Here is an 18,351-nt window from a genome sequence, read left to right on the forward strand (position 1 = left end):
ATGGAGAAGAAAAAGAAGACAAAGAAGAGGAAGAAGAAGAAGAAGAAAAAGAAGAGAAAAAAGGTAGAAAGTAATTATAAAGAAAAATAATAATAAAAATAAGAAGAAAAAGAAGAAAAAAATGAAGAAAAAGAAGACAAAGAAGAGGAAGAAGAAGAAGAAGAAGAAGATGAGAAAAAAAGGTAGAAAAATTAATAATAAAGAAGAAAAAGAAGAAAAAGATGGAGAAGAAAAAGAAGACAAAGAAAATTTAAATAAGAAGAAGAAAAAGGAAGAAGAAGGACAAGTAGAAGAAAAAGAAGAAATTAAAAAGTAGGAAAAAATAAAAATTGTCAATCCATTCAACAATTCATTTCACTTATTCATTCCATTCAGATTTTTATGATCACACACACACACACACACACACACACACACACACACACACACACACACACACACACACGCCATTTCCCATACATAAAGGGTTCTAACTGCCCTATATCTACATTCTGGTTCTTACTTAGAGCACAAACAGTAAGGGATTATAGATTCTACACTGGTTCTGTCCTTGCTAAACCTTGCAATGGGTTATCTCTCTCTCTCTCTCTCTCTCTCTCTCTCCTTTGATCTTTAACATTCCTTCTAATCTCTAATACTTTACAATTTACATCCATACACTTTCTTCTTTCATCAACCTATCTTCTTCTATTAGTCTTTTTTATATATTTATTTTTCTTCTCTCTCTCTTTCTCTCCTTCCAATAATACAACACATTTTCATCTCTGTTATAACCACAATCTTTTAAATCCCACTTTCATTCATCATTGTTACTAAGTTCTTAATAACCTCATTCTTTTTATCCTCTCCTATGACACAGCTTATTAAAACAATCTTTATATATACTTTCTCTGCCCAATACTGTGAATTTTATCAATATCCTTCATCTTTTTCCCCATTCTCTTCTTCCTTCTTCATAAACTCCTCCATTCTCTTCTTTCTGTTCATATTTCAAGCTTAATGTATCCCTCTATTGTTCATCCCGTCATCATCAGTTTCATCATCACGTAAGCTTTTTTTGGACATTGCATCATCATCATCATCTTCCTTTTATTGCTAGTCTGATTTTTATTCCACTCATTCGTTCTTTCCGTCATCAATGGACGTCACTATCTTTTGCAACTGGGGCCTTTGTAATCTCTTCCTCCTCCTCCTCCTCCTTCTTCTTCTTCTTCCTTCTTCTCTTCTTCTTTCTCTTTGTCTCCTTCTTTTTCCTTTTCCTCCTCTTTCGTTATTTACTTGGCTACTGTTTTTATTTCCCCTATTCTTTCTTCTCTTCTTTTTCCTCTTATTTTCTACTTCCTCCTTCTCCTATTTCTCCATCATCATCATCCTTCTTCCTTTTTGTCTATCATCATCTATTGTTTCTTCCAAGTTCATTCTATCTATTTCCCTTTTTCTTATTTTTTCTGTTATCACTTTTTATCTCCCCCTCTCTTCTAATTTTTCCATCTTTATCATCCTTCCTTCCTCCTTATCTTTGTTTTATCCTTCTATCTTCATCCATATCTCCTTTTTCTTCTCTCATTTCTCCTTCATTAACTTATTGCTATCTTCTATTTGATTTCTACCTTCAAACTAACTTTTTCTCCTTCTCTTAGTTCTCCAAAATCATCAATATATCTCCTCTGTATGTCTCCCCAAACTTCACTCTCATCTCCTGTCTCCTTCTCCTATTTCTCCATCTTCTCTTCCTCCTCCTCTGTAGCAATGGTTTAATATGCTACCCACACCCTTCTCTACCCCCTCCCTTCACCCTTCTTCTCTCCCTTGCATTATTCAGGACTTTCTCTTGCCTTCCCCTCCCTTTTTCATACCCAGTGGTCCAGTCTCTCCCTCTCTCTCTATGGTAGCTTTGGTTGTTTGCATATATGGTTGTTATGCTGTTTGTATGTGTTGCTTTTTCAATCAAATTCAGAGTCTTCGTTTTTCTGTTTTCTCTCGACTCAAGATTTCCTTACGATATGTGTACTTTTGAAGGAGCGCCTGTCACACACCTAATACCTTATACCTAATACATGTTACCATGTACTTTTTGAAGGGCCTGGTCACACACCCCTTGCCTCATACTTCTACCTTAAGTACTCCACACTTCCTTACCTTATACTGTTGAAGGGACCCAGTCTAATACCTTATACCTAATACCTTATACACGTTACCATATACTTTTTGAAGGGCCTGTCACACACACCCTTCCCTCATACTTCTAACTTGTGTACTCCATGGTTCCTTACCTTATAGTGTTGAAGGGACTAGTCTTATACCTTATACTGTTACCTCATACCTTATACTTTTTGAAGGGGCATCACACAGCTTTTACCTAACATTTCCTTCCTTATATTTTGGGGCCCTGTTAAACACCTTTCCTTATACTTTTTGAAGGGACTAGTCTTATACCTTATACTGTTACCTCATACCTTATACTTTTTGAAGGGGCATCACACAGCTTTTACCTAACATTTCCTTCCTTATATATTTTGGGGGCCCTGTTAAACACCTTTCCTTATACTTTTTGAAGGGTCCCAGTCATACCTTATACTGTTACCTCATACCTTATACTTTTTGAAGGGGCATCACACAGCTTTTACCTAACATTTCCTTCCTTATATTTTGGGGGCCCTGTTAGACTCCTTTCCTTATACTTTTTGAAGGGACCAGTCTTATACCTTATACTGTTACCTCATACCTTATACTTTTTGAAGGGGCATCACACAGCTTTTACCTAACATTTCCTTCCTTATATTTTTGGGGCCCTGTTAGACTCCTTTCCTTATACTTTTTGAAGGGTCCCAGTCTTATACCTTATACTGTTACCTCATACCTTATACTTTTTGAAGGGGCATCACACAGCTTTTACCTAACATTTCCTTCCTTATATTTTTTGGGGGGCCCTGTTAAACACCTTTCCTTATACTTTTTGAGGGTCCAGTCACATACCTTATACTGTTACCTCATACCTTATATTTTTTGAATGGGCATCACACACCTTATACCTAACATTTCCTTCCTTATATTTTTGGGGGGGCCCTGTTAAACACCTTTCCTTATACTTTTATCTTATACCTTATACTTATTAGGGCCCAGTCACACACCTCATACCTTCCTTATATTTTTGGGCCCTTGTTAAACCTCTCATTTTATACGTTTACCTTTCCCCTTATGCTTTTTGAAGGGCCCGGTCACATACCTTATACTTTTGGAGGACCCTGTAACACCCCTTATACTGTCACCTTATACTTCAACTTCTCACACACCTCGCCTCGCAGTTTTACCAATACCTTATACTTCAGAAAGGCCCGGTGACAAGTCTTCTCATATACCTTATACTCACTTCCTTATACTTCTGAAGGGCCCTAAGACACACCTTTTCCATCAACCTTAAACCTCCTCCCCTTTCCTCCTCTCACCTCTCATCCATCCACTCATGAACCTCGCTTTGTTGTGGTAACACTTTATTCCCATGGTGTACATGGTAGTATATAAAATATAATGGAACCTTGAGCTAAATGTTTTTGTTGTCAACTTGTGGTGGTGTGGATGAGACTACTGGCAATAGACATGATGTGATATAGCAAAGACCTCGACAGATGGACCGACGGACGAGTTTCACAGTTCGACGCAGGTTTCATAGTCACACGGAACGGGAGATGATGGAGATTTCTTGTATGGGGTTCAGTGGTGGTACAAAAAGTAAGTGATTTGGGGAAACTATACCAGAAATTTAAAGGTTCTTGTATGGGGTTCAGTGGTGGTACAGAAAGTAAGTGATTTGGGGAAACTATACCAGAAATTTAAAGGTTCTTGTATGGGGTTCAGTGGTGGTACAGAAAGTAAGTGATTTGGGGAAACTATACCACAAATTTAAAGGTTCTAAGTACACAAAACCAAAGATGATGGAGATTTCTTGTATGGGGTTCAGTGGTGGTACAGAAAGTAAGTGATTTGGGGAAACTATACCACAAATTTAAAGGTTCTGAGTACACAAAACCAAAGATGATGGAGATTTTTTGTACAGGGTTTGGTGATATAGATTTTTAAGTCCCCGAAAACTGACAACGAATGGAATTTCTTGTATAAGGCTTGATGTTATGGAACGTAAGTGATTGGTTGACACTACACCATACATTTAAGTAGTATCTGGTGCTACATACTAAAGATGACCACTGCACCAAGGAAGAGTATTAGGTAAGCTATTTGAGGAAGCTATACCAGAAATCTGTATAATACCTGTTGCCCAATACGATAGATTTTGATGCTCGTATGGAAACTGAGAAATCTCGAACACGCACCAAAAAAGTGACCATTGCACCAAGGAAGAGTATAAGGTAAGCAATTTGTGTGGAAGCTATACCAGAAATCTTTATAATATCTGTTGCCCAATACTGTAGATAAAAAATTTTGTTTGTACGGAAACTGAAAAATCTCGAACACGCAACAAAAATCTATAGTACCAAGACTTCGTACCAAACCCGAGACTTACGTTCCTTATACTCTGGTTACGGCGCTTATGATATCACTGCGTCGGACTGTGAAACCGGTCTTGGGCCCTCATATTTTGGGGGGGGCTATGTTACGATATACTCCTGAACCCAGACAGTGTGAGCTTATGCTAAAACTATTAACCCAAAGCAACCAAAACTCTTGATATATGTAGTGTGGTGAGGGAAGGGAGGGAGGTGTGGGAAAGGATGGAGTGTTGATTAGAGGAGGAGGAGGAGGAGGATGAGAGGGGAGGGATGGAGTGAGCCTTGATAAATGAGATGAGAATTAAGGAAGAAAAAGAAAGGATGAGAAAGAGAAATGTAAGGAGAAAAGTGATAAAAGAGAAAAAAAGAAGAGAAAGAAAGGATGAGAAATGTAAGCGAATGACAAAATGAAAAATTAAGAGAATGAAAATGAGGAAAAAAAGGGACAGGAGAGAATGAAAGGAGCAGAAAATGAAAAGAAAAATGAGTGAAAAAAAGGAAAAGTGAGGAAAGAGAGACAAGTGAAAGAGGAAAACTTAGGAAAGGAAATCAAGGAAAAAGGATGAAAGGAAAGTAAGAAGAGGAAAAAGTTATAGAAAGGAAAAAATGAGAAAAGGAAGTTTGAATGTTGAAGAAAGGGAAACAGAGGAGGAAGGAGAGAGAGAGAGAGAGAGAGAGAGAGGGAAAAGAAAGGAAGGGAAGGAAAAAGTTATAAAAAGGACAAAAAACTAGAAAAGGAAAGTTAATATGTTGAAAAAAAGGAGGAAAGAAGAGAGAAAGAAAGAGAGAGAGAGGGAGGGATGGAGAGAAGGAGGGAAAGTAAGGAGAGGAAAAGATGATAAAAAGGAAAGTTAGGATGTTGAAAAAAAGAAAAAACAGAGGAGGAAAAAAAGACGAATGGAGAGAGAGAGAGAGAGGGAGGGAGGGATGGAGAGAAGGAAGGATGGAGGGAGGGAGGGAGGGTACATCCAATTAACCAAACACAAGCCTACCACATCGATCCAACACATCCGCGGCAACATCGACGGAAATGAACGAACGCAATTTCCGAGACACTCACCGACATGTCTTCCGTAAGGGGCGGTGAGGACGAGGGAGAGGGAGGGAGACGACGAAGGGAGATGATGAAGGGGGAAGCAACACACCCTATCTACACAAAGTTTGATGATGCACCCAAGCCTATTATTATTTTTTTTCTTGTTTTTTTTCGTTTTGTTATTTTTTCAGTGTTATGATCGTAGTGGATGAACGTAAATTAGAGGGGAGGAAAGCAGGAAAGAGAGGGATTAAGGGAAGGAAAGGGAGGTGTTGGGTAAGGAAGGAAGGAAGGGAGGGAGGGAAAGAGGGAGAGAGAGGAAGGAAGGGAAAAAAAGGGAGGTTGAGAGGAAGGAATTGAGGGAGAGAAAGGAGGGAGAGGATAAAGGAAGAGAAAGAGAGGAAAGGAGAGGGAGAGAAAGGGAAGAAAGGAGAAAGGAAGAAAAGGAAAGAGGAACAAAAGAGAGGAAGGAAGGAAAAGAAGGAAGAAGAGAAAGAGAAGGAAAGAGAAAAGGGAAAAGAGAAAGAAAGGGCAGAAAACAAGGAGAGAAAAGAAGAAAAAGATGGATAAAAAAGATAAAGGAAAGAAAAGGAGAATAAGGTATTGAAAGAATCGAGAGAAGGAGAGAAAAGGGGAAAACAGGGAGGAGGAAGGAAGGAAGAGGCAATAAACGTCGCAAGGTTCACACACATCAATAGGCGAAACGTAAACAATCATTCTCAGTACACAGACACAAAGAAGAAGAGGAGAAAAATCCTATAACCTACCCGTCGTTTGTTTTCCTTAAGGGGGAGTTTCTTACGTTTATAGCCATCATTTTTTTGTTTGTTTTCTGCGTTTATGAATTTTTTGTGGTGTTTTTTGTATATTGTGACGTCAAGCATGAATCCTATATATATAAAAATGAAATGGCAGTAGTAGTAGTAGTAGTAGTAGAAGTAGTAGTAGTAGTAGTAGTAATAGTAGTAGTAGTAGTAGTAGTAGTAGCGAACGTAATATAATGTTCCCAGATAGTTTTGGTCAGTCGACGGAATCGCCAGTTTGTTTGACCGCCATGAAAGGACAGAGAAAAATGTGGAGAACTCAAAAAGTGTGAAACGAAAAGAAAATAAATGTCATACGTACAAGATGAGTTTCGACATTGAGGAAAAAAAACAGCAGCAATGTCGCCAAATAAGGAAGGAAAAAAAGAACATCCAATATTAAAAAAAACAGGACAGGAAAACTATTAGTAGCAATGTCGCCAAATAAGGAAGAAAAAAAAAGAACATCCAATATTAAAAAAAACAGGACAGGAAAACTATTAGTAGCAATGTTGCCAAATAAGGAAGGAAAAAAAGAACATCCAATATAAAAAAACAGGACAGGAAAACTATTAGTAGCAATGTTGCCAAATAAGGAAGGAAAAAAAGAACATCCAATATTAAAAAAAACAGGACAGGAAAACTATTAGTAGCAATGTTGCCAAATAGGGAAGAAAAAAAAAACATCCAATATAAAAAAAACAGGACAGGAAAACTATTAGTAGCAATGTTGCCAAATAAGGAAGGAAAAAAAGAACATCCAATATTAAAAAAAACAGGACAGGAAAACTATTAGTAGCAATGTTGCCAAAAAAGGAAGGAAAAAAAGAACATTCAATATTAAAAAAAAAACAGGACAGGAAAACTATTAGTAGCAATGTCGCCAAATAGGGAAGAAAAAAAAAACATCCAATATTAAAAAAAACAGGACAGGAAAACTATTAGTAGCAATGTTGGCAAATAAGGAAAACAAATGAAAAAAAAACATCAATCAAGTCAGGAAAAAAACAGGAAAAATTTATCGTACTGTCACTACAAGGAAAGAGGACAAAAAATATTAAAACGTGAAAGGAAGGGAAATAAAAAGGTCAGTTATTTAGTAAAAGTGAAAAGTTATATCATTATTAATAAGAACAAAAAAAGTTATTCAGTCTTCCAATCACAAAAAAATTATAGAAAACATCGCAATAATAAAAAAAACAGGTCAGTAGGTCATCGAAGAAGGTCAAAACAAACACCAAATAAGGAATAAGACAAAATCAGTTAGTCCCCAAAACAATACTAATAATAAAACAAAACAAATAAAGAAAATAATAGAGAAAAAAGAAAGAGATCAGGCGTATCGTCACCCAAAACAAAATCAAGACAATCATCGAATAAGAAAACAAAACAATACCAGTCAGTCTTTAAGTCCCCCAAAACAAAACAAAACAAAATAATAGAGAAAAAAGAACATTATCAGGTGTATCGTCACCCAAAACAAAATCAAGACAATCACTGAATAAGAAAACAAAACAATACCAGTCAGTCAGTCATTCCCCCCCAAAACAAAACAAAATAATAGAGAAAAAAAAAGACATCAGGCGTATCGTCACCCAAAACAAAATCAAAACAATCACCCAATAAGAAAACAAAACAATACCAGTTAGTCAGTCTTTAAGTCACCCCTAAAAACAATAATAATAATAATAAAAAGAAAAACTAAAGTGCGCCAAAAATCATCACCCGCCCAGAAAAAAAAAAAATGGCAGCAAATAAGAAAAGAAAAACAAAAACACACAATCGGTCTGTCGGATGTATTGAAAAAAATAAATAAATAAATAAATAAATAAAAAAAAAAAAAATAAATCTAACTAAGTCTGCTCACCACAAGCATAATAAATCCACCAGCAACAACAACAACAACAACAATCATCATCATCATCATTACTATTTTATCGGCTAGTTAGAGGCTATCATTAAGAGGGGCTATTAGTGTGTATTAACATTATCGCTAGTAATTCGAATAGCTACAGCAGCCAAGGGTTTAAATGTAGACCTTGGTGAAAAGAGCGATTATGAGCTATGGGGTAGAGCGTAAGGGGGGGGGGGGGAGGCGGAGGAGGAGGCGGAGGAGGAGGTGATGGATGGTAGTGAGAGTAGGTTTAAAGAGTATGATCTGATTTGAGAAGGAGAGGGAAGGGAAGGGAAGGGAAGGGAAGGGAAAGGAAGGGAACGGATATTAAGGAAAGGGAATGGAATGGAAGGGAACGATGGGAAGGGAAGGTATAGGATATTAAGGAAAGGAAAGGGAAAGGAAGGGGAAGGGAATGGAGGGGTAGGGAAGGGATGAGAAAGGAAGGGGAGGGGAAGATAAGGGAATGAAATAGAAGGTGAGGGAAGGGATGAGAAGGGATAAGAGGTTAAGTGGAGGAAAGATAAGGAAAGATAAGGGAAGGGAAGGAAAGGTAAGGGAAGGAGAGGATAAGAAAGGGAAGGGAAGGAAGGAGGAAGAAAGGAAAGGAAGAAGAGGAGAATGGAATGGAATGGGAGGAGAGGTAAACTAAAGGAACAGAAAGGAAAGGAAGGGAAGGGAAGGGAAGGGGAGGGAAGGGAAGGAGAGGAAATGGGAGAGGAGGCAAGGAAAGGAAACAAAAGGGAAGGGAAGGGAAAGGAAGGAGGAAGGGAAGGGGGAGGAAGGAAGGAAGGGAGGAGGAAGGAAAGGAAGGAAGGGAGGGAAGGGATGAATGAAAAGGAGAGGGAAGGGAAGCGAAGGGGAGGGAAGGGAAGGGAAGGGAAGGGAAGGGAAGGGAAGGAGAGGGAACAAAAGGGAAGGGAAGGAAATGTACAGGATGAAGAGGGAAGGGAAGGGAAGGAGAGGAAACAGAAGGGAAGGAGGTGTGAATGAAAGGAGAGGGAAGGGAAGGGAAGCGAAGGGAAGGGAAGCAAAGGGAAGGGAAGGAGAGGGAACAAAAGGGAAGGGAAGGAAATGTACAGGATGAAGAGGGAAGGGAAGGGAAGGGAAGGAGAGGGAACAAAAGGGAAGGGAAGGAAAAGTACAGGATGAAGAGGGAATGGAATGGAAGGGAATGGAAGGGAAGGGAATGGAAGGGAAGGGAAGGGACTGAACACACACCAAGCACCTCAAGACACAGCTAGCGGGACGACCGGGTGACCAAGACCAAGAAATACTCGCATGTTTGGGTTGGCTATCACAGACGACGACGGAACGAGAAAAAAAAATAATAATAAAAAAAAAAAAAAAAAAAAAAAAAAACTATGAGTACACGAACGTTAACCTAAAAATACCTTGGCGTCTTGTTTTCCTTCTTTTTTTTTCCTAGATATTTTCCTTTTTTTTCCGTTCTTAAAGTCGGATGTATAAAAAATTAGTCTTCGGTATTAAACTTTTTTTGCTCCTTTATTTTCCTAGATATTTTCCTCTTTTTTTCCTTTAAGTTGATATAAAAAATTAGTCTTTGGAATTATAGTTTTTTCTCCTTTATTTTCCTAGATATTTTCCTCTTTTTTTCCCTTCAAGTCGATATAAAAAATTTGTCTTCAGAATAATACCTTTTTTTCCTAGATATTTTCCTCATTTTTTCCTTCAAGTCGATATATTTTGGGATAATAGTTTTTTCCTTTATTTTCCAAGTTTTTTCCTCAATTTTCTTCGTCGGAAATTCGCATAGACCTTTCTTCCTTGTTCTCTAATTTTTTCCTCACTTTTTTCAATGACTCAAAAACGTGAAAAATACAACATTATGTAAATTCCTAGGCCCCAAACTACCTTTCCATAATTTTTCCTCGACTTGGAAATTAGAAAACGTACATTATGTGAATTCTTACAGGCCCTAAAATACCCTTCCCTCATCTCTCTTTCTTCCCTTTTTCTAGATTCTTCCTCGCTTTTTTCTACGACTCGAAAACGTAAACAATACAACATTACGTGAACTCGTATTGGCCACAAACTACCCTTCCTTTATATCTCTTTCTTCCTGTTTCCCTAATTTCTTCCTCACTTTTTTTCTACGACTCAAAAATGCGAAAAGTACAACGTTACATAAATTCCAACACCACAAACTACCTTCCGATAATTTTTCCTCGACTTGGGAATTAGAAAAGTACATTATGTGAATTTTTACAGGGCCCTAAAATACCCTTCTGTTACCTCTCTTTCTTCCTTTTTCTCTAATTTCTTCCTCACTTTTTTTCTACGCCTCAAAAACGCGAAAAGTACAACATTACATAAATTCTTAGACCACAAACTACCTTCCGATAATTTTTCCACAGCTTGGGAATTAGAAAAGTACATTATGTGAATTTTTACATGGCCCTAAAATACCCTTCCTTCTTTCCTTACAGTATTTTAACCTCTCTCTCTCTCGTAACAAAATCTCTCCTTTTTTCACAGATTCTTCCTCGCTTTTTTTCTACGCCTCAAGAACGCGAAAAATACAGCATTACATGAATTCCTAAACCCTAAACGACCTTCCAATACTTTTTCTTTGACTTGGAAATTAGAAACGTATGTTATGTGTCCTGAAGTACCCTCCCTTCTTTCCTTTCAATACATGTTTTAATCTCTCTCTCGTAACAAAGTCTCTGGGTCTATATAACAACAGTGCTTATGTACGTGATGGAATGCGATGGTCATGACAGGTATATATATTAAAATCAGTGAAATTAGATGTATTCGATTGCGTGTTGCGATGTATATAGCGACCCTGAGACACAGACTGATTGAGAAACATGTGAAATAATAATAATAATAATAATAATAATAATAATGAGAATTGTAAACACTTGGGCCCGATTGAAAAGGACAGGGCATTCATTCATCTGACATAAATAGCGATGTCGGATAAATACTGAATCCATGTACCTTGATAATGATAATCTCAAACATTTGGGGCCAATTGAAAAGGACAGGGCATTCATTCATCTTTCTAATTACAGACAGAAATAGCAATCTGTCGGATAAATACTGAATCCATGTACCTTGATAATGATAAGCGTAAACATTTGGGGCCAATTGAAAAGGACAGGGCATTCATTCATCTTTCTAATTAGAGACAGAAATTGCAATCTGTCGGCTAAATACTGAATCCATGTACCTTGAGGAGATGGTAGTTAATTATAATATGCTTAAGATGTATTTACCTCCTTGGAAATGCTCTCTATAAATGCTCTTAATGATATCTACAACCAAAGGTACAGAAAAATGGTATCTGAATCCATGTACCTTGAGATATAGTTAATCCTAATATGCTTAAGATGTAATTACCTCCTTGGAAATGGTTCTGTCTCAATGCTCTTAGTGATATCGACAACCAAGGTTACAGAAAAATGGTATCTGAATCCATGTACCTTGAGATATAGTTAATCCTATATGCTTAAGATGTAATTACCTCCTTGGAAATGGTTCTGTCTCAATGCTCTTAGTGATATCGACAACCAAGGTTACAGAAAAATGGTATCTGAATCCATGTACCTTGAGATATAGTTAATCCTATATGCTTAAGATGTAATTAACTCCTTGGAAATGGCTCTGTCTCAATGATCTTAGTGATATCTACAACCAAAGGTACAGAAAAATGGTATCTGAATCCATGTACCTTGAGATATAGTTAATCCTATATGCTTAAGATGTAATTACCTTCTTGGAAATGGCTCTGTCTCAATGATCTTAGTGATATTGACAACCAAGATTACAGAAAAATGGTATCTGAATCCATGTACCTTGAGATATAGTTAATCCTAATATGCTTAAGATGTAATTACCTCCTTGGAAATGGCTCTGTCTCAATGCTCTTAGTGATATTGACAACCAAGGTTATGGAAAAATGTTACCAGAAAAAATTACAGCATATAATAATCGTAATAATAATGGTAATAGTATTCATAAGCTGTAATCATGGTGGACATTTCCTGTAGCTTATTTATCTAGTAATAACAACAATCAATGGTCTGAAAATGTATAAGAAATAGAAGGAAAATTACAATATATAATGATAATAATAATAATGGGAATATTTTTAGTAACAATGATGAAAGCTCTCTCAAAGTTGATGGTTGTTTTTCCTTAAGTTATGAACAAGACAGCGACTGCAATGAAGAAAATAAAAATAAACATAAAGAAAATAAAAATGACACTATATATAACCTCTCATAAAAGATACACTTGAAAAAAAAAAAGTTACCGATCTCTCTAAGTTGATGGTTGTTTTTCCTTAAGTTATGAATAAGACAGCGACTGCAATGAAGAAGAAAATAAACATAAAGAAAATAAAAATGACACTATATATAACCTCTCATAAAAGACACACTCGAAAAAAAAAGAAGTTACCAATCTCTCAAAGTTGATGGTTGTTTTTCCTTAAGTTATGAATAAGATAGCAACTGTATTTAAGAAGAAAATAAAAATAAACAAAGAAAATGAAAATTACACTATATATAACCTCTCATAAAAGACACACTTGAAAAAAAAAAGTTACCGATCTCTCTCAGTTGATGGTTGTTTTTCCTTAAGTTATGAATAAGATAGCGACTGCACTGAAGAAAAAAATAAAGATAAAGAAAATAAAAATGACATCATACATAACCTCTCATAAAACACACACAAAAAAAAAAAAAATAAATAAAAAAAAGTTAGATTCATCGTAAAAAAAAGAAAAAATACATAAAATCGTAGAAAAAACACTAATAAAAAAGGAAGAAAACAAACATCAAATCACAATACTAATAATAATAATAACCGCAACAATAACAATAATCATAAAAAACCAACATTCGGAAAAAGAAAAGAAAAACGAGAAGAGAAAAAGAAATAATTCAACCTCCGAGCGCCTAAACTCTCGGCAACGTCAACTAAACGCCATGAAAAAACCTTGGTCATACAGCCGCCCACGGGTAGCTACGCCTCAGGAAATGTCGGGCGAGGGGGGCGGAGACAACAGCGACAGCAACAATGGAGGCGGTGCGGTAGCGGAAGTAGCGACGGCAGCAGTAGTAGCAGTGATAGAGGTGGTAGTAGTTGTAGCAGTCTTTATTGTTGTTGTTATTAGTGGTGGCGATGTTTGTGGTAGTGTTGTTAGTGGTGGTGGTGATGGCGGTGGTGTCGGGGATCACATGTTCTTGAGTTCCTCCGGCAGCTCGGAACTTGGGTGCTTGTTTTCGTAGTGCTGGCGGTACGTCTTGGGGTCAGGCATCATGCTCTGGAAGGATGGAAGGGTCAGATGATGAGGTCAGGCAGGACACGTAAGATTGTTTTAGTCACCCCTGAAAACTCCTCCGCCGGGAACGTTTTCTGTGAAGCTCAAGGTAGAGGCAAAGTTGCGACATAGCACATAAGGTCACTTCAGAAACGGACAGATGTGTGTGTGTGTGTGTGTGTGTTTGTAACTGTAGTATACATGATTTAGAATGAGCTTGTTTTGTCCTGTCTCCATATCTGTATCTGTCTAACTTTACTTTAAATTCATTGATGTTCTAAGTTCTAATTGTGGCCTCATGCAGAGTATTCCAAACCTCAATGATTATATTTGGGAAGCTGAATTATTTACATCCTTTCTGCATATCTTCTTTTTTTTTTACAATAAAGGAGACGGCTCAAGGGCAAGAAAGAGTGCAAATAAATAAAAGCCCCTTACTCGTCGCTCCCATAACAGACAATAGTAAAGAATAGCCAGAAGAGAGGTCAATTTCGGGTGGATTTATTTTCTTCAAGAGTGAGAGAAAAAAAAGCCTGTTACCACTCCTATAACAAACAATAGTAAAGAATAGCCCAAAAGAGAGGTCAATTTTGGGTGGATTTATTCTCTTCAAGTGTACGTTCGCGTCCCCTCCCACTCCTCACCTTACATATAACGCACTGGAAGGTGAGGGCCTTCATGGCGGCCTTCTTCTGCGAGTTAGCATTGTGGCCGCTCTTCTTGAGGGCCGCCTGCTTGGCCTTGTTACGCTCCTGGGACTGCGCCTTCTGATGTCCACGAGCCATGGCTATCTGGTGATGTGACCTCTCTCCTCGGCTGCTGGTTCAGGGCACGTAAGACCTCCTCAGGCTGAAGGAAGGGAACGATCTATATATTCCTTTAGGGTAACAAGGTAAATAGGACATAGATAAATAAAAGGAAAAGGCTAAATAAGATAACGTCAGTATTAGTGTGATATGTTTGGTATTTATGGATGTGTTTGCGTTGTGTAAGTATGTGTGTGGGTCAATGTCAATGTGAGTGTTTGTGATCTTGTACATAAGTGTAAGTCTGTGTGCTTGTCTGCGTAAGTGAAGAGGGTCCATGTTTGTCTGTTGTTTGATCCGTGTTGTGATGCCAGGCGTTCGAGTGTAATTGTTTGTAATGAACCGAGCCTCCATGGTGTTGATTTCTTCTTACCTATCAATGTTTCTGTGTGTGTAAGGATCCAACACTGTAGAGTAGTATTCAAGTGTTGGTCTCACAAGTGTATCATAAGTAATGTGTTTATTAATTAATGTCAGGTGTGCAGTGATGTAAATTCCTCCGCAAGAACCCCAGAGTTTGGTTGGCTGTGGCACTGATGTGGTCTATGTGGGTGTTGAACTTAAGAAATAACAAACCAGTAGAGATTTAAAAAGGAAGAGGAAGATTATGCCAAACTCAAAACCAGATAAACAATGTAAATGAAATATAGGAAAAAGGGGAAATATAGCTTTACAGAACAGTCTACTTCAGAGACACTAACTATTCAATTCTGGGTAAAATATGACGCATCTTCACATTGCGATAGGTAGTTTAATGAGCCAGAAAACACCCTCAGAAGCCATAAGCGAATCTATCTGCGAATCACAACATAACTAAGAGTAGATTAAAAAGGATGATTAAATTCTGTACAAGCTAATTCATATAACAAACATAAGTGACCTTACACAGACAACCACACTTCAAAATCCACTACAACCACAGCATAGGAGGTCAAATGAGGTCACAATGGGGTCAAGTAAGGTCACAATACCAAAATTAGGGTACTATTAGCTTTGTGACCTCTCAATTGACCCTCCTTACCACTACCCAAGCCTAGTGAGGTCAAATAAGGTCACAATACCAAAATTAGGGTACTATAAGCTTTGTGACCTCTCAATTGACCCTCCTTCCCTCAACCCAAGCCTAGAGAGGTCAAATGAGGTCACAATGGGTCGGGTGAGGTCACAACTACACCATAGGACATCCCTTTAAGCTTGGTGACCTTTTTTTTGGTGTTTCTTTACTCCTCCCCAAGCCCAGTGAGGTCACAATGGGGTCAGATAAAGTCACAATGGGTCAGGTGAGGTCACAATCAGGTCACGTGGCCAGGTGAGGTGTCAGGCTGAGGTTGTTTACTTAGTATCAAAACAATAACAACAGCCTTACTCTTCAACCCCTTCTCTATTTTCTCTTCTTATACAACAAAAATAATCGTAAAAGTAACAATAAAATCAAATCCAATATTCCACTCCTCTCCATTTCCTCGCTATAACAAAATAACAAAATAACTTCAGGTCGAGTATGAAGGAAGGGTCTTGGATGTTATGGTGCAATGCGGAAATGATGACAGAAGTGTTGCGCCATATTAAAAAAAATCTATTATTTTGGTATTTTCTGGCAGGTATAATGGCGCAATACGGTAGATTTTGGGTGGTAATGGTGGATATAGTCTTCCTTTACCTTCTCCCGTTAAAAAATCCGCTTTGAAATGGGTAAAAATGGGTGAAAATGGGGAAAATGTTGACGCTCTTCTCCCTCCTTGCACTCAGCCACGTTTGATCTCAGGTGTCACATTGTACCTAATCTTTCGTCCTTTCCACGATTATTAAAAGAAAATAAAGTACGAAATTCACGATGAAGGTGGATATGATCTTCCTTTACCTTCTCCCACTGAAATTTCCGCTTTAAAATGGGTAAAAATGGGTGAAAATGGGGAAAATGTTGACGCCCTTCTCCCTCCTTGCACTCAGCCACGTTTGATCTCAGGTGTCACATTGTACCTTATTTTTCGTCATTTTTGGGGTTATTAAAAGAAACTAAGGTACGAAATTCACTGTGTAGGTGGATATGGTCTTCCTTTACCTTCTTCCGTTGAAATACCCGCTTGGAAATGGGTAAAAATAGGTCAAAATGGGGAAAATGTAGTGACGCTCTTCTCCTCCTTGCACTATTTTCAGCATTTCCACGTTTGATCTCGTGTCACATGGTACCTTATTTTTCGTCATTTTTGGGGTTATTAAAAGAAACTAAGGTACAAAATTCACTGTGTAGGTGGATATGATCTTCCTTTACCTTCTTCCGTTAAAATACCCGCTTAGAAATGGGTAAAAATAGGTCAAAAGTGGAAAAATATGAAGTGACCCACCTCCATTGTACTTTATTTTTCGGCATTTCCACGGTTATTAAAAGAAACTAAGGTACGAAATTCACTGTGTAAGTGGATATGGTCTTCCTTTACCTTCTTCCGTTGAAATACCCGCTTGGAAATGGGTAAAAATAGGAAGAAAGTGGAAAATATGGAGTGACCTACCTCCATTGTACGTTATTTTTCGGCATTTCCAAGGTTATTAAAAGAAACTAAGGTACGAAATTCACTGGTGCTGGTGCATATAACCTTTCTTTATCTTCTCCAGTTAAAAAATCCGCTCCAAAATGGGTAAAAATAGGAAGAAAGTGGAAAATATGGAGTGACCTACCTCAATTGTACGTTATTTTTCGGCATTTTTGAGGTTATTAATATGAACTAATGGACGATATTCCTGGTGCTGGTGCATATAACCTTTCTTTATCTTCTCCAGTTAAAAAATCCGCTCCAAAATGGGTAAAAATAGGAAGAATGTGGAATAATATGGAGTGCCCTACCGCCATTGAAGCTTATTTTTCGGTATTTTTGAGATTATTAATATGAACTAATGGACGATACTGCTGGTGCTGGTGCATATAACCTTTCTTTATCTTCTCCAGTTAAAAAATCCGCTCCAAAATGGGTAAAAATAGGAAGAAAGTGGAAAATATGGAGTGACCTACCTCGATTGTACGTTATTTTTCGGTATTTTAGCGATTATTAATATGAACTAATGGACGATATTGCTGGTGCTGGGTGCTAGACCATATAACCTTTCTTTATCTACTCCACTTGAAAAGTCCGCTTGGAAATAGGAAAAAAGTGGAAAAATATGGAGTGACCTACCTCCATTCTACCTTATTTTCCGGCATTTTCGCGGTTATCAAGATGAACTAATGGTCGATATTGCTGGGGCTTGTGCATATAACCTTTATTTATATTCTCCCATCAAAAAATCCGCTTCAAAATGGGTAACAATAGGAATAAAGTGAAAAAATATGAAGAGTGACCGACCTCCCCGCTCCGAGACCATGCCAGACCAGACTGTCACATTGTTCCTTCATTTCCCGCTTTTTTGACGTTATTAAGAGGAACTAAGCTACGAAATTCACGGTGCAGGTGGATATAGTCTTCCTTCATCTTCTCCCGTTAAAAAATCCGCTTCAAAATGGGTGAAAATAGGTAAAAAGTGGAAAAATATGAGGACGACGTACCTCTCTGAACACGCTCTCCTGGATTTGTTTTCCTCTGGCTACAACACACCCCAAGACGATCCACCAATTTTCACCTATTTTTTCTGCTTTATCTCTCGCTTTCTCCTGATTTTAACCTGTTTTGCCTTGATTTTCTCACATTTTCCGGGCCTTTTCCTGCTTTTCTTTCGTTTTACTCACATATTTTTCTTCCCTTTTCCTCAGTTTTTCCCATTTTCACCCCTTTTTTCTGCTTTATCTCCCACTTTCTCCTGATTTTAACCTATTTTTCCTTCGCTTTCTCCCATTTTCCGGACTTTCTCATATTTTACTTTCGCTGATGTATCTCGCTTTCTCTTCGATTTTAACCTATTTTTCCTTCATTTTCTCTCTCCTTTATCTAATTTTTTCTCCTTTTCCTTAATTTTCCGCACTTTCTCATGATTTTCACCTATTTCCCTTTCATTTTCAACTCCAATTTTCTTATTTTC

General features: G+C 37.6%; 1 protein-coding gene and 2 long non-coding RNA genes across 4 annotated transcripts; 2 read left to right on the plus strand and 1 right to left on the minus strand.

Moving 5' to 3' along the window:
* The first annotated feature begins 724 nt into the window (after positions 1-724).
* LOC126982250 (uncharacterized) lies at positions 725-8,852 on the plus strand. 2 transcript variants are annotated; one of them, XR_007734896.1, is made up of 3 exons: positions 3,156-3,906; positions 4,010-7,806; positions 7,928-8,852. It is a non-coding gene; the product is annotated as an uncharacterized LOC126982250 (long non-coding RNA). The 2 variants fall into 2 exon arrangements; XR_007734895.1 differs by having other exon boundaries at positions 725-7,806.
* Positions 8,853-9,072: 220 nt separating this feature from the next.
* Positions 9,073-12,931, plus strand: LOC126982252 (uncharacterized). Its single transcript, XR_007734897.1, has 2 exons — positions 9,073-11,785; positions 12,159-12,931. It is a non-coding gene; the product is annotated as an uncharacterized LOC126982252 (long non-coding RNA).
* Positions 12,932-13,353: 422 nt separating this feature from the next.
* LOC126982251 (zinc finger protein 706-like) lies at positions 13,354-17,958 on the minus strand. Its single transcript, XM_050834199.1, has 3 exons — positions 17,882-17,958; positions 14,182-14,386; positions 13,354-13,540 (listed from the first exon to the last, which is right to left on the minus strand). Exons 2-3 carry the CDS (start codon positions 14,320-14,322, stop codon positions 13,451-13,453), a joined length of 231 nt encoding a protein of 76 aa, XP_050690156.1. The 5' UTR covers positions 14,323-14,386; positions 17,882-17,958; the 3' UTR covers positions 13,354-13,450.
* Between the last annotated feature and the right edge of the window lie 393 nt (positions 17,959-18,351).

This window comes from Eriocheir sinensis, chromosome 50, assembly GCF_024679095.1.
Source record: "Eriocheir sinensis breed Jianghai 21 chromosome 50, ASM2467909v1, whole genome shotgun sequence".
Taxonomy (NCBI): Eukaryota; Metazoa; Arthropoda; class Malacostraca; order Decapoda; family Varunidae; genus Eriocheir; species Eriocheir sinensis.

Coding starts and splice junctions, on each gene's coding strand:
- LOC126982251 (XM_050834199.1), bottom strand. CDS start 14,322: ATGGCTCGTGGACATCAGAAGGCGCAGTCCCAGGAGCGTAACAAGGCC. Junction 13,541..14,181: donor TCCAGTGCGTTATATGTAAG/GTGAGGAGTGGG, acceptor CCATCCTTCCAG/AGCATGATGCCTGACCCCAA.